This window comes from Drosophila hydei, unplaced genomic scaffold, assembly GCF_003285905.1.
Source record: "Drosophila hydei strain 15085-1641.00,03,60 unplaced genomic scaffold, DhydRS2 tig00000149-arrow-pilon, whole genome shotgun sequence".
In the NCBI taxonomy this organism is placed as follows: domain Eukaryota; kingdom Metazoa; phylum Arthropoda; class Insecta; order Diptera; family Drosophilidae; genus Drosophila; species Drosophila hydei.
This window is the reverse complement of record NW_022045678.1, coordinates 2963551-2978262: the sequence shown is the minus strand read 5'-3', so window position 1 is coordinate 2978262 and position 14712 is coordinate 2963551. Positions and strand designations below refer to the sequence as shown.

The 14712-nt window shown below is 40.7% G+C and overlaps 3 protein-coding genes across 4 annotated transcripts; 2 read left to right on the top strand and 1 right to left on the bottom strand.

Annotated features, from left to right (window-relative positions):
• Positions 1 to 1051: 1051 nt before the first annotated feature.
• LOC111603930 (acylphosphatase-2) lies at positions 1052 to 1890 on the top strand. Its single transcript, XM_023321757.2, has 3 exons — positions 1052 to 1373; positions 1572 to 1698; positions 1759 to 1890. Exons 1-3 carry the CDS (start codon positions 1310 to 1312, stop codon positions 1871 to 1873), a joined length of 306 nt encoding a protein of 101 aa, XP_023177525.1. The 5' UTR covers positions 1052 to 1309; the 3' UTR covers positions 1874 to 1890.
• A 94-nt stretch (positions 1891 to 1984) lies between these two features.
• LOC111603932 (cytochrome c oxidase subunit 6C-1) lies at positions 1985 to 2699 on the bottom strand. Of its 2 annotated transcripts, none has more exons than XM_023321758.1 (3): positions 2601 to 2699; positions 2218 to 2406; positions 1985 to 2152 (listed from the first exon to the last, which is right to left on the bottom strand). In XM_023321758.1, exons 2-3 carry the CDS (start codon positions 2388 to 2390, stop codon positions 2089 to 2091), a joined length of 237 nt encoding a protein of 78 aa, XP_023177526.1. In that variant the 5' UTR covers positions 2391 to 2406; positions 2601 to 2699; the 3' UTR covers positions 1985 to 2088. The 2 variants fall into 2 exon arrangements, with proteins under 2 accessions (XP_023177526.1, XP_023177527.1); XM_023321759.1 differs by having other exon boundaries at positions 2540 to 2613.
• Positions 2700 to 3790: 1091 nt separating this feature from the next.
• LOC111603995 (putative mediator of RNA polymerase II transcription subunit 26) lies at positions 3791 to 13950 on the top strand. Its single transcript, XM_023321840.2, has 6 exons — positions 3791 to 4174; positions 5217 to 5397; positions 5472 to 6815; positions 6879 to 11897; positions 11945 to 12466; positions 12530 to 13950. The coding sequence occupies exons 1-6, from the start codon at positions 4160 to 4162 to the stop codon at positions 12589 to 12591; spliced, it is 7143 nt and encodes a 2380-aa protein (XP_023177608.2). The 5' UTR covers positions 3791 to 4159; the 3' UTR covers positions 12592 to 13950.
• The last annotated feature ends 762 nt before the right edge of the window (positions 13951 to 14712 follow it).

Here is a 14712-nt window from a genome sequence, read left to right as displayed (position 1 = left end):
TGTTGTTGAAGTGCAAGCATACTTAAAGCCTGGATTAATAGTTTATCTAAATCTAATGTCTATTTAAAATTGTACAAAATAATTAATATATGTAAATATAAATATATATATATATCTATATCTTTATATTATTGTTAGGAATTAGCTTTTCTTTTCGAGATTTTCTTCTGTACATTTTGCATTTCACCTTAAGCTTCGCTTTCTATAAAACTGTTTCATTGCAAATAAATAAAAAATACTTGTGTAGGACCTGAGATGCACAATATGCTATAGTTCTATAGTATATATTAAATATTTGCTTATCTAAATTTCAAAGAAATTTCTTTGAATCTATCTGAAACCTTACAATATCGCTAATTTACACAAAAGGTATAAATATAGTAGGGTATTTTAATTCGCCAAGGTATACCGTTTATAAGGGTCTACATGGACACATTAGAAGCAACTTGTGTTAAAATATGTTTAACAAAATCTTTTAAAAATATTTTTATCAATTAAAAACAAATTAATTTTAAATTCAATAATTAAAATTAACAGTATACTATTTTTATATAGTATATGATATTATAGCAATAATTGATATATATTTTTGCATTAAAATAATTTAAGTTCATCTTATTTAAAATAAATTTAAAAGATTTTCAATTAACATTTTGAATATAAATATATATATATATATATATATATATATATATATATATATATATATATATATATATATATATATATATATATATATATATATATATATATATATATATGTGTATAAACCACTCTAAAATGCAAAACAAAACAGAAAGTATTTTTAAAAAGATTTGGATATCTCCAAGTCAGTGATTCCCGACGACGGCTCCCTTTCCTGTTTAAATTTTAAATACTGAATGTCGTCTTCGAGCATAGTAGCGTATCGAGCAATAGAGACAAATTGATCAGGCTAATTTTGCTGAAAATAAAAGGTAAGTAAGGAGAAGACGAGCGGGGTAAACTGCGCAGCGAAAATAAATACGCAAATGCAAATCGAAAGCGCAAAATAGAAAGCAATTGATATTTGCAGCAAGGCGTAAAATGCAAAAACTTGGCATTTCAGTTTCAAATAGTCGACGGTTTGCTGAAAATCAAATTAAACACGCAACTGCATATAGGATTTGTGTTTATTACGTTTAAAATTAAAATATTGCTATAACTCAATCAATAACAAACAAACTTAAAATGTGTTAAAGTCAGCGCGTTAATCGTGTCGACCTAAACCTATAAGAAAAGCCATCTTTTTATATAACCGCAAAGAGACGATTCAAACAAGCACATCGAAATGGGAATTCCGGATATACGACAGTTGGTCACACTGGAGTTCGAAGTGTATGGACATGTACAAGGTGGAGTGTCCATTTCCTATCTAGTAAAAACTGCACAAGCGTTCGTCTTTCCAAACGTAGCCCAGTCGCTATTGCCATGGGCTAAAAATAACTCTTATACCGTAGCTCGGCATTTGGATGTCCTTGGCTTTGTTTAATGCCCACAAAGTAATCGAAAGACAAAGTAATTATAGCTGGCAATGTTTGTATAATCGACAGGCTTGAATTTCACAAAAGACACGCGCGATCGTTGCACCAAAGCAGGAATTACAGGTTGGGTGAAAAACAGTAAACAAGGGACGATCGTGGGCAAAATGCAGGGCGCCAAGGTGGAGGTGGACAAAATGTATGTAGCCTATGCATTACTAATCTTACTGATTTACTAATGTTTCCATTTCGAATCTAGGATTACTTGGCTGTCTAGCGAGGGTTCGCCAGGCTGCCAAATTGAGCGATGCGAGCTGCGAAATCAAAGCAATTTAAATCGACTGGATTATAAAGACTTTGCCATTAGATTTTAAAATGTTGTACAGCCTAATAGTTATTGTGTTTGTTTTCTTTTTGTGCACTATTTTGATAAGTTTCTAGAGGTGAATAAACGATTTTCAATCCAGAAAATAAAACACTACGACGCACATATGAATTGAAATCTATTTGGGTTTCAATACATTAGAGTAACATACTTCATAGCAACATTTTCATGTCTTATACTATATCTGCTAGACCTAGAATTTGTTTAGCACGACTGGAAACGACCGGCGGCCTTCATGCGCTCGAAGGACTTGTTGGCGTCATATTTCCTGTAACAAAAAAATAACACGGCCTTAAACTGACACCCACAACTGTTATTGATTTTAATACGCACTGGTAGAACTCAGCATAGGCAGCCTTCTTTGGGTCGTTGACTATGATCTTAAAAGCAACTGTTATAATTGCAGTTAGTCCAAGCGCTACGGCCAGATTGCGCTTGATGGTCGCATTGTGCAGACCACGCAGGACGGGTCCGGCGCTGCTGGAGGTTGCTGGAGTGTTGGCCATGTTAATGTTACGGTAACTGTAAGTAAAATTTTCACTGGTGAGTTGTTATGTAACATATTGATGCGAAAAAGACACTTGGGAGGAGATCTATTGGCATTCATTAGTTCGTTCAATGAACTTGTCAATCTTAATTTGATCGTAATATTTACTTTTTTAGATAAACTGAAAATATAGCGCAGTTTTAAATGCGATTAAAGTTATTTTACTCACTTTTGCAGAGAATATTCACTATTAATGCTGCCACACTATCAAAATATTGGAAAGTGCTGCCACACTACGCAAAAAAAGGCTGCCACCTCACTTAAATAATATAATTTTTAATAGAATATGCAGTATCTTGTGAATTACTTATTTCTCCCAATATCGGAAGCCGATATATATATATATATCTACGTTAAATCACTCATTTAAAAATTAAATTTTATATACTAACGTATCAACAAATATATTTTAAATCGTTAGCTACTAAGCATTTAAAAACTAATGCTATTTTTACTTATAAAATTAAAAAAAAAAAAATATTTGTATATATTGAATTTTGAATAACTTCACTCTTCAAAATGTAATACCACAAATTAAAAATGTAAAACTTCATTCAATTTAACAAAAATTGTAAATACATAAAAAAGACAATGTTAATTTTGTTTCTTTGACTTGAAAATTCTTAAGATATATGTGCGGGCATTTTTAGCACATTTTGAATACAAATATAAGGTTAACACTGACTGGAAAATAAAAATGGCTACCACTAAAGGCGAATGCAAATGGCGGTTGTTATTGTTCGTGGAATTGCAATAATTACGAAGATTTTTTTACAAAATAAACAACAAAAACACTACACTAATGAAATACCAATAGGCTTAAAATCAAGTAAAAATATTCTGTTAACTGCTTGTATAGTTATAAACTTTTTATCCGCTCGTACGTCGGTTAAATCAACACCACAAAATTTTGTTCAAACGCAAATTGTGAGGAGAAAAATATTCAACGCCAGTGAAAAGCAATATTATTTATTTTCAATGCATAAAATGAACAACTGTGACACCACAATAATTCACTCCAAGCTGTGAAAAGTGCATTATAAATTTTGCAAATAGTGATGCGCCCAATTTCAAGCAATTATCTGCATTGAAAAACGTTGGAAAAACTCTCAACCATAAGTCCGATTCAGCTAGCAGAGGAGCGCCCAACTGCTGCCCGCCTTCACCCGCACTCCACGTTGTCTTTACATCGACAAAAAACGCGTCGGAAAAGAAACAAGATGCAGAGGTTAAAGTTAAATATAATAAAGTAATAAGTTAATGCTATGCTCCTTTTATATATGTCTATACATATATATGTATATAGGCAGAAGTGCTGACAAAGACAAAAATAACAACAACGGCGTTTCAGTTACAGTTACACTGCATAACGTGAGCGAAAAAAAAAAAACAATACAAAGTGTGTACAAGGCGGTAAAAAAAGTGTTTGAACCTGTGTTTTCGTGTCATAATTTATAATATTAACAACAACGATAAGAAGCTTGCAATAGTCGAAAATGTGCGCGAAGCAAAAATGCAATTGCTTAAATACAAAGGACGATTTAATGCGCGTCTTATAATTTGGAAAAAAAATACGAATTTATCAAATGCCCACGATGATGATTTTGATACGCATCCGTGTTTATAGAAATAGTTATAGCAAGAATTGTGTGTGCATGTGCTAAATGCAAAATTTGTGCAACACTTTGCCAATTAAATCTACGACGGGTACGATTGCCGTGTGATGATATGCCACTTAAACAGGTGAGTACAAATTGACGTGTGAATGTAATGCAATTACTTTCTTCCCGACTCACTTTCTTCCGTAATTATGTCCGCTTTACTGCTTTAAGTTTTATGTTGCCGCAAACTTTGCCAAAACAGCTGATTTGCGATTACTGCATTTGTTGCGAGTAAAGAATTTAGAGGTGGTGGGGTCGTGGTTGTGGTCGTGGTCGCGGTCTCCTATTAAACACTTGCGTCACCCACGCTGTTTTCATTTACAGAAAACACGGTTTTGGACGTGTCATGCGTTTAGAGTATCTTTGTGTGTGAGTGTATGTAGTTCTTTTTTTTTTTGTTTTGTGATTTTATTTAACGGTGGGCAGTGTAAGGAACGAAGGTGGCCACAGTAGTATTTTGGTTACCTTATTCTTTCCCCTCTCACACACAACCCTTTTAAAGAGTCCGAAGAAAAATGGCGACGGGGTATCGATAACATAAGACTAAAATGAGAACGTGAGCAACCTGTCCGCACAGGAAATTTAATTTTTGTTTGTATTTGTATTCGAAGTATTGTGGGAACGCTTAAGACACAGACAGTTCCCATTAATTGCAGGCATTAGATACTTGATACGAAATAAAATCCATAAAAAATTTCTGTTGTTGAAATAAATTGTTGTTGGAATTTCCAACAAGTCAATATAACCATCCCGCTCGCACACTGCACGAAGAACCAGCACAAAACAGAAACGTCAAAATATTTAATTGTTTTTTATTTTGTCTACCCCCGTCTAGCTCAATAATTAACAAAAAATAAATTGTTACATTATTGTCGATTAAATAAGTAATAAATTACTTTTAACAGAAATATTTTTGTTTACTGTGTGCATATACACAACGACCATCATAAAAAACATTTTGTGACGGCTATTAAACAGGGCTGCAAATGCCAACTCAGTTTTCGATAAACGATTAATTTGAATATATCGTGAAGTTACACACCGCTAGAAGTTTCTTTGCCTCCTGCTTCCTTAAATGTATAGAATTTGCAATGCATTTCTTAATCGAATCTTCAAATTTACAGCATCTTGAACCGTCTGTGCGGATATCGGTGTCGCTCCCCTGGGATGCAGCACTACGACTGCGTCAACTGGCCGTCGAGGGCAATCCCACCTTGCGTGCGCTCGGGATTCTTTCCGTGCAGCCTGAAGGCGATTCTGTGATACCTTTAAAAGTTGGGGGACAAGATATTAAAAAAACAAAAGGTATGTATTATTAAAATTATTAGAATTTTTGAAAATGGTAATTTTTAATGCGTGATCTGAATCCAACTTTAAAGATAATTTAAACGATGGCGCAGGCGGTGCACTTGAGGCGGCTGGCACGTCTTCCAACAAAGCCGCTCACGTCGTTGGCGTTGCCAACTTGGCGACAACGCATTTGGTGGCACCAAGTTTTGATGGTCCCAGTACAAGCAAAGCGGCATATGTGCAACAACAGCAGCAACATCAACGACTCACGCAACTGCCGCAGAACGATGCAATCTCAAGCCAGCAACAATTGCAGCAGCAACGGCGAAATGTACTACCGCAGCAGAAATTAATGCAGCAGTCGCTGCCGCCGCCGCAGACACCGCCCTCGCCGTACAGTAATGCATCTACGACGCCGCCTGTTTTTAAATCACCCAACACGGTTTGTCCAATGGAAGGCAAGGTGCCACTGCTGCCTTCTCCTGCAGGTACACTTAATGTGCCAAGAGATTTTCCATTCGAAAGTATGCGACAGGCACGCGTCCTGCAGGGCAGGGATACAGCTGCAACTACAGGTGGCATGAACGCTCTTGGTCCACCGCCTCCACCTCCAATAGCTACTCTTAATCTGTTGAATAATCAAACAGCCCAGAATGGCGAGGTTATTGCGACGACAATTGTGGCGGGAACCCCCAATAAATCTCAGTTCATAAATCCGCCTCCGCCATACCCCGGTCTTGGTCCTAGTACATGCACGAGCTCAAGTTTGACTGCCCCTAATAGTAGCAATTCAGCAGTTTCTGCAACAAGTACGAAGCCCGCGCAGACTTATAATATGCCAATGTCGTCGTCAACATCTGCAACACCGGCGCCTACAACAACATCGACAGGCAGTAATAACATTGCAATATCATCACCACTCTTGGTCAATCTGCTGCAAAATGACGGCAATGCGATGTCAAGTCAAATGAAATCGCCCCAGCTAACGGCGCCAACAACACCACAGTCACCCATTGTGAGCATGAGTCCGAGTGCTCAAATGATGAACTCTAGCTCACCAATGCGTTGCTCTTCGGCCACGCCCAGTGATTTTGTCATGGGAACAACAGGTGCGCCGCACGACAATGGCAATGTGCCTAGTCCGGTAGTGCCCTCCTCTCCAACAGGTGGCGGGCCCGTAATAATGCGAAACATGCCGAGTCACCAACAACAGCAACAGCAACAGCAACAGATGCTGCTCAGTCCCAGTGGTAACGCGAATCTATATAACCAAGTGCCCGCGCCACATCGATTTCAGCATGCGGTTGCAATGCGTCATCAGCAGCAACAGGTGCATCAACAGCAGCGCCATCATCAAATGCAAGGCATACATCCGCGTTTTATACCACCCCAGCAACAGCAGCAGCAGTTTCTTGGGCAGCAACAGGCTACTGGTAAGAAAACAGTCTTCAATAGCAGGAACAGCATATATCTGAATGTTTTTTTTATCTACACAGATTGCTTCTCTAACCTAAACCTGCAACAGTCGCAGCAACAATTGAGGCAGCAGCAAATCCGAGCCGGTCTACCACCACCACATCCGCAGCAACATCAGCGACTTATGAGCATGCCATTGTCTTCGCCTCAGGCGCAGCAGTTTATGTCACATGGTGGTGCTTCGCCCATTGCCCATTCACCTGCCTCCAGTCATCATTCGATGCACAGTCCGCTGATGGGTAATCATCAGGCTCCACCTCCATCACTACTTTCACCTTCAACGACGCCCAAAAGCCCACATTCGCAGCAGCTGACACAGCTTCAGCAAAAGCAAAAAGAGATGACGCCCATCTCAAATATGCAACATGCTAACCTTGTACCTGTAGCTGGCGCGGGCAATGCTCAGCTGCCACCACCTCCTGACTACAATCAGGCGGCGGCAAATTCGCGCTGGCCCGCGCTTAACAAACCGATGGATTCGGTTACTAAAAGCAGTTTCCAGGAGTTCACTCGCTATCAGATGCAATACAATCTGCAGCAACAGCAAATTAATTTAGGCAACGGTCCAGCACAGACTACGGCGGCACCTAATGCAGGAGATATGGTTCCACAGGGAACTGTAACACTGACGGGAACCGGACAACGGCAGCAGCAACAGCAGTTACCGATGCCACCGCAACTACAACAATTAGTGCCACAGCAAGCGCAGAATGTGACAAATGTTTCAAACGTTGGTCACGGCCTAAATGATCCATTAATATCGTTGTCGGATCTGGATGCCTTAACAACCAACGACTTGGACGCTTTACTGCCAACTCTAAACTGTGATCTAGACTCAACGCTGAGCCTTGAGGATAAGAACGAACTCGAATCGTTGCTTCAGGATGCCAAGGACCTAGACTTGGACTTGATCGAGGATAATTTGTCTGCGGTCGGTATGGATGTTGGAGATGCGCTAAGCACGCTTCAGGATGCGTCGGGATGCATAGAACAACCACAGCCCCAGCAACAACAGCAGCAGCAGCAGCAACAAACTCAAATGCTGGACATGCAGTCGTTCAACCAGCAGCAATTACTGCAGCAACAGCAACATCAACATCAGCAGAGACATCAACAACAATTTAATCAGTTGCAACAACAACAACAACAGCGACAACAGTTGCATCGGCAAATTCAGCATCAACAAGTGGCACATCGCACCCAACAACAGCATCAACTCCAAATGCAACAGCAGCAGCAAGCAGAAAATACAAGTGCACAAGCTGCTGCCCAAAAGAAACTGGCGCAAATGCACCAACAGCAGCAACAACGTCCAGGAAATATGCAGCAAAAACAATTCATCATAAACCCTCACACCGGTGACATGGAGCCTATGGCTAGTGACGATAGTGATACGGAGGCCGAGCAGGAAACAACGCAACTTCAATTTTGCAGCATGTCAAGTAGCCTGAGTGGTTATGCGGGCTTTAATCCTGCCAATGATATGATGCTACCGAACAACCTATTTTCTGAGGAAGACTCAAATTCTGCAATGTCCGGTCAACAGCTTCCGTTAGCGGGCAGCAGCGATCAGGAGAGATCTCGTGATTCGCTGGCCTCTAACAAATCCACATCGAATCGATCGAGAAAAATGCCGCAGCTTAAGCTGAACCATAACAACCAGAACCAGCAACATCAGCAGCAGCATCAACCTGTTAACCAGAAGCAGCAAATAATGACTAACTGCCAACCAGTGCAAATACAACAGGTGCAAATGCAGTCCACCACGCCAACCGGTGACTCTCCTCGATCGGGCAACAGCTCTCCGTTGATTGCCACCGTCGGAACTACGACAGGCAATAGTAAGAAAGCTAAGCCAAATCTTCTTCGGGAAAAGTTGCAACAGGGGGTGAAGGAACGGAAAGCCAAAGACGCAACAACTGGTACTCCAAAGCCGAAACGAGAACGTGCTAAGGGGAATGCTAGGGCCAAGGCAGCAGCAGCAGCTGCAGCAGTGACGGTGTCTACTGCAGCTATTGAAGATGAGAAAATTAAGTTGCGACTCAAACTAGAAAAAGGGGATTTACCACAAGCGTCTTTCGATCAGCAGCATGCTCAACTTAATGCCATAATGGAGAGTAATCATTTGCAGCAGCATCAACAACTTCCGATGCAAACGCAACTTTTGGCTCTACCTGCGCCGCAGCTACATCAGCAGCAACATCATCAGCAACAACCGCAGCTACAACAGCAGCATCAACAGCAGCAGCAACAGCAGCATCAACAGCAGCATCAACAGCAGCAGCAACAGCAGCATCAACAGCAACATCAGCAACAGCAGCAACAACAGCAGCAACAACAACAGCAACAACAACAGCAACAACAACAGCAACAACAACAATCCCAGCAGCAAAATCATACAGTGTACAGTAATTTCCAAAATCAGCAACAAATTGGTCCACAACAAACAGTTGCTGTAGGACTGAGTGAACCCCGCGTACCGCCGCTACAAATTCGTCTGCGAGGCAAAAACTCTGTGGTTGTAAAAAATACACGCAAGGACCGCAAGAAAGCACCGGCTTCAGAGGAAGCACAAAAGGCTCGGCAAATAAAGCGTACTTTCAGCGACCAGGAGACAAATCAGCAGCAAACAGTGGAGGGAGCAACAGAAAGCAAACAGTCTAAATTAACGCCTGTGCCACATGTTAATGGATTACCAAACTCTGGTATTTTATTGCAAAAGACACAGCAGCCACCTCCGCCGCTACCGCCACAATCAGTTCATCCAGCGCAACAATTGGCAACAGGTGCTAAGACCACAACGATTGTGGCCGGAAAGAACGGGCTTACTATCAGTGCCATTGTTGAGGCACATAAGTCCCAAACCGGGGATGGACAGCTGGCGACCGTGGGATCTACGAACACAGGTACGGCGACGACGCTCCAGCAACAACAACAGCAGCAACTGAGCAAAATTGCAACGTCGCTGCCAAGTAGCATAACTTTAAGTGCTATAACAAGTACCACAACCACCAACAATAATAATAATAATAATAGCAACAATAATAACAACATTAATACTAGCAACAGTAGCAGCAACAACAGTCGCATGCTAAGCAACATAACTCTCAAGAATCCCATTAAGACTGCAGCTACCATAACGCCCATTGTGGGTGGAAAGCCAATGACAAAAAACCATAAGCCGCCGCCGCCATACATGACTGCTGTGCAACAGGTGAATTTACAGAAGCAGCAACAGCAGCAGCAGCAGTTACAGAAGCAACAACAGCAGCAGCAGCAGTTACAAAAGCAGCAACAGCAGCATCAGCAACAACAACTGGCGGCGGCCGTAACCATGCTGCCAAGTGCGACCACGCTTAAGCGTGTCGAAATCACTAAACTGGCGCCAAACAGCGCCGATACAGCAACAATAACAGTCACCACACCCTCGCCATCGACGCCAACAGCGACAGCAACATTGTCAATGCTTGGTGAAAGAAAACTGCCGGTGGCAATTTCGATGAACTCCAACACGATGCTCAACAATGTCAGTGAAAATGCAATTGGTAACACAAATGTACCTATAATGACGTCGGGACATCCAAAAGTGAACCATGTAGCTCTACAGACAGTAGTCAATTCGACAAGCGTCACGTCGTCACCGACACCAACACCGGCTTCTGTTCTAGCGAGCACTCTGCGAAACTCACCGGCTAGCAACGGCAGCGGCACTCCCGGTCATGGCAACAATGGCGGCGGCGAAGACAGTGGCATTGAGTCAATGGATGCACTCTCTGAAAAGAGTCCACACCAGCAATCATCCAGCAGTCCCATACAAATGCAGCAGCAAATGATAACAAAACAAGCAACAAGTACAGCATGCACATCGACAACAATAACGCAGTCTGCATCAGTTGCATCAGCGGTAACAACACCAAGCAGCGGCAGCACTAAACTTCAACAGCTGCAGAACGCCGATGATGAAATTGAAAAGGCGCTTGCCAAAATGGAGGGCGAATTCCCGGAAGAATTTGTGGCCACTGTACGAAAGGAAAATGCAACTTCAAACATTGGGGGTGATTTTCATTTGACAACAACCACCACGAAACTAAATGGGGAGCATGCTATATTTGAACACGATGATCTCATAAAGAAGCTTACGGACAATTTAGAATCGGAGGATATGAAAAAGCCGTTGCCTACACCAGCTGCAGAGGTGGTAGTAGCAACCGTAGTGGAACCCAATGCGGATATTAAAATAAAAATAGAAAACATCAAGTTGGAGGAGCTGCCTACGGCAGTGGCCCCTAAAAAAGAGACTGCAGAACTGGATAATCGGCAAACGAATATCCCATCTGTTAAGCAGGAACCCGAGCCCGAACAAAATCTCGTATCCATACCGGTTAAAGAAAATGAGGTAGTCGATGAAAAAGAAAAGCCTCAGACTGAGTCACTACAACCTATATCGATTGAGATACCCCCTCAACTGGATGCTGAAACGCCACGAATTAGAACGCGCGCTACTAGTCGTCTAGAAAGTCCATTAGATGCTCAAAAAAGCAGCCCAGAAGTACAACAGACAGCTGTAGTTATTACAACTACAGCGACAACGGCAGCAACAACAACAGTACCTAATAGAAACGTAACGCGTGTGACGTCCATCCCGAGTCCTCGATTGGGAACGACAGCTCCAGTTCATAATAACAACAATAATAATAACACCAGTATCAAGCGTCGCCGGCAGGAGTCGGAGTGTGGCAGCAGCAATGATGGAGCTATTGATACCAACCTTCTCATTGAGAGTAGCAATAGCAACAAGCGCACGCGTGTCAGCAGTGGCAGCAGCAGTAGCAACATAAATAATAATGCCACGGAGACTACAGAATCAACTGGGCTTAATTACATGATATCCAAGAAGGTCGAGGTCGAGTCTTCTGACTCGGACGAGCCTCTTATTGAAGTAGCGGGCAAGGTGCGCAATTCAAAGGCTCAGGTAGAAGAAAAGCACGTGACTCGACGAAACGCCCAGCAACAAGTACAACAACAGCAGCAGCAACAAAGTAAGTATACTGAAAATGCAACTTTGCTGAGTTACTATTTTGGTTAGTTATTCCCGGCCATTTTACAGAAGCTCCTAACTTGAATGCCACACCCACTCCGGCACAGAAGACAGGCAAATCACAGCCTACTGCAACGAACAACAACAACAATAGTAGTGCGACCTTACAAGCGGTTAGCAATGCAGTAATTGCTGGAACATCAAATAACAACAATAACAGCACAAATGTAGTACATGCAACACGTGGCGCAACAGCAGCGGCTGCCACCAGTGGCACTAGCAGCAACAACATTTCTAATAACAACAACATTGTGAACGCCAATTCTCCAACAGACGAAAAGATTGGTACGAGAAGGAGTGTAAGAGCGAGCGCTGCTGCTAACAAGATTATATATAGTCGAAGCAATGCAGCCGCTGCTGCAGCTGCTGCTGCTGCAGCTGCAGAGCATAAAGGGACTCCAAATAAAACTGGACCCGGGGCCACCGGAGTAGTGAGTGGTGTCAACAATTCAAATACAAACGCCAGTATAGAGAGTGTGGCTGAAGCACGGCGAAAGACGCGCAGTGCAGGTGAGTTGACAGCGTTAGCAACCGTAAATTAAAAGAAAAATATTATAAGTTTGAAACTTTTAGTAATTGGTGAATCCACGCTGACCGAGGGACGTAGAAGAAGGACTTCGCGTGATTACAAGTGACCAGAGTTTTGCGCCTTGGCTAAGGGAATTAACCATACGAGCGATGCTGACGACGACGAATTGATTAAGCTGATCGAACTGGATGCTGCGGATCGGTTTGATATCAGCACCAGTTTCCCATTGGCCCAGGCGCACAACGTCGAAGACGACGTCGAGGAGAATAGCAGCGTTAATATCGATATTGAAGATATAAAAGAGGATATCGTTAATATCTCTTCAGCGCTGACACTCATCGGAACAGCAGACAAAAGCGCCCTTGATTACCTGGAGGAGACAGATGAGGCTGATAATTTGCATCTAATGACTTACCGAAACAGCAGCGAAGCGGACGCTGAAGTGAATGTGGATGCGGTTAGCCTTCTCATGCCAGATCTGAGCAATGCCACAGCTTTAGACTGCGGCAATTTTGTTGACTACGATGAATTCAACATGTGTCTGAACAACATTCTTAGCGATAAGGATGATCAGGAGCTCAGAGACTGTGATGCAAACGGAAGTGCTAATGTGAATAGTGGCAGACACTACCAGCAGCAGCAACAACAGCAGCAGTGGCGGGATGTTAACGAGGTTCTTAACATAGTACCGCTGCGTTTTCAAGAGTTTGCAACTGAGGCAAGCATAACTGGCGATGATCGGTCCGCGAGCAGTAGCTCCTCACAAATGGCATAACAGCGTCGCTTTGATAAACAATTGTTCAAAATACTTATTTCTGCAGTTATGTAAATAGCTTAGACTCACATACAAACAGACAAAAGCCAATTCTTTCGTTTGTAAAAAGTTTTTGTAAAGGTTTTTTCCTTGAATTTTTTTGTATAGTTAGTTGTATTCAAAGGTTGCAATAATGTTGCATCTCAAAACGAGCAACATCACACTCACTCACATATATATATCCGTGTTTCACTTAATTTCTGATTCGGAACTTCTCTGCTTATTTAGCGCTACTTTCCATAAATCCAACTCCAAATATCCCTTGGTTAATAGATTTGCTAGTCAAGTGAAACAGACAATTTGTGTAAAGATCAAAAACATTTATTGAACAAATTAGTTGAAAATTAAAAACACGCAAAATTTATAAAAAAAAAAAAAAACAAAAAGAAACAGAAAAACATACAAAACAAACACAAAAATAGTAGATAACCCCGACACCTTGCTCTATGACGCATGCGTATTTTCATTTCTCATCTAAGCCCTTGTATATACTTTAGACATAATTCTAATAGATGCAACACAGTTAAACACATTTTTAGAAAAGGTAAAAAAATAATCTAATGTTTATCTTTATGATCCAAGCTTAACATAGAAAAACAAACAAAACAGACCATACTTCTTATTTTTATTTTATTATATATCTAGGTATATGCACACGAAATACAGATATAGTCTCTATAGTTTTATATGCATACATTTGCGTTGTTTCGAAAAAAAATTTGTTTTTTAGTTTTAAAAGCTTTGTTGTAAGTCATATACATAATATTAACAAAAAATCCTCTACCAATACATATGCACATATAAACCTCTGCAATAAGTTAGTCAAGGAAAAACACGATAAGAAACGTGTATACCAGAGAGAAATATATAAAAAGTGTTTGTAGTTTTGCAAAGCGAATGAAAATATGTATATACTTATATACAAAAAAGAAGATTAAAAACGTATATAATGTTATATATTTTGCATACACAAAACAAGAACAAAACAGAAAAAGAAAAATTTAAGAAAAAAGAAACGAATGCAAAAGTTGTATTGTATATAAAGCAGGCTCTATTTTTGCTAAATGTTATTTAAACAAATAGGGGAAAACAAAGATGCATAGCAGAAGCAAAGCGCTAAACAAACACATTAAATAAATAAAAATAATAAATAAATATTTCTTTAAACGCATACATATATATTGTTCAATATTATTATCTTATGTGTATTGTATGATTGCTAATTAAATAAGTCTTTTGATACTTTGTACATGTTTAATTTAATGAAAGAATGAAAAGAAAAGAAAACTTATGTAAAACCACGACCCCTAGAATAACATGCATATATAGTACCGATATATGTATATATTATATCTCTGAAAAACATATATAAAGCAAATTCGTTTATGCATACAAAACCTCATTAAAAACAAC

Coding starts and splice junctions, on each gene's coding strand:
- LOC111603930 (XM_023321757.2), top strand. CDS start 1,310: ATGGGAATTCCGGATATACGACAGTTGGTCACACTGGAGTTCGAAGTG. Junction 1,374..1,571: donor AGTGTATGGACATGTACAAG/GTGGAGTGTCCA, acceptor TATAATCGACAG/GCTTGAATTTCACAAAAGAC. Junction 1,699..1,758: donor AAGGTGGAGGTGGACAAAAT/GTATGTAGCCTA, acceptor TTTCGAATCTAG/GATTACTTGGCTGTCTAGCG.
- LOC111603932 (XM_023321758.1), bottom strand. CDS start 2,390: ATGGCCAACACTCCAGCAACCTCCAGCAGCGCCGGACCCGTCCTGCGT. Junction 2,153..2,217: donor GCCTATGCTGAGTTCTACCA/GTGCGTATTAAA, acceptor TTTTTGTTACAG/GAAATATGACGCCAACAAGT.
- LOC111603995 (XM_023321840.2), top strand. Junction 5,398..5,471: donor AGATATTAAAAAAACAAAAG/GTATGTATTATT, acceptor CCAACTTTAAAG/ATAATTTAAACGATGGCGCA. Junction 11,898..11,944: donor ACAACAGCAGCAGCAACAAA/GTAAGTATACTG, acceptor TATTTTGGTTAG/TTATTCCCGGCCATTTTACA.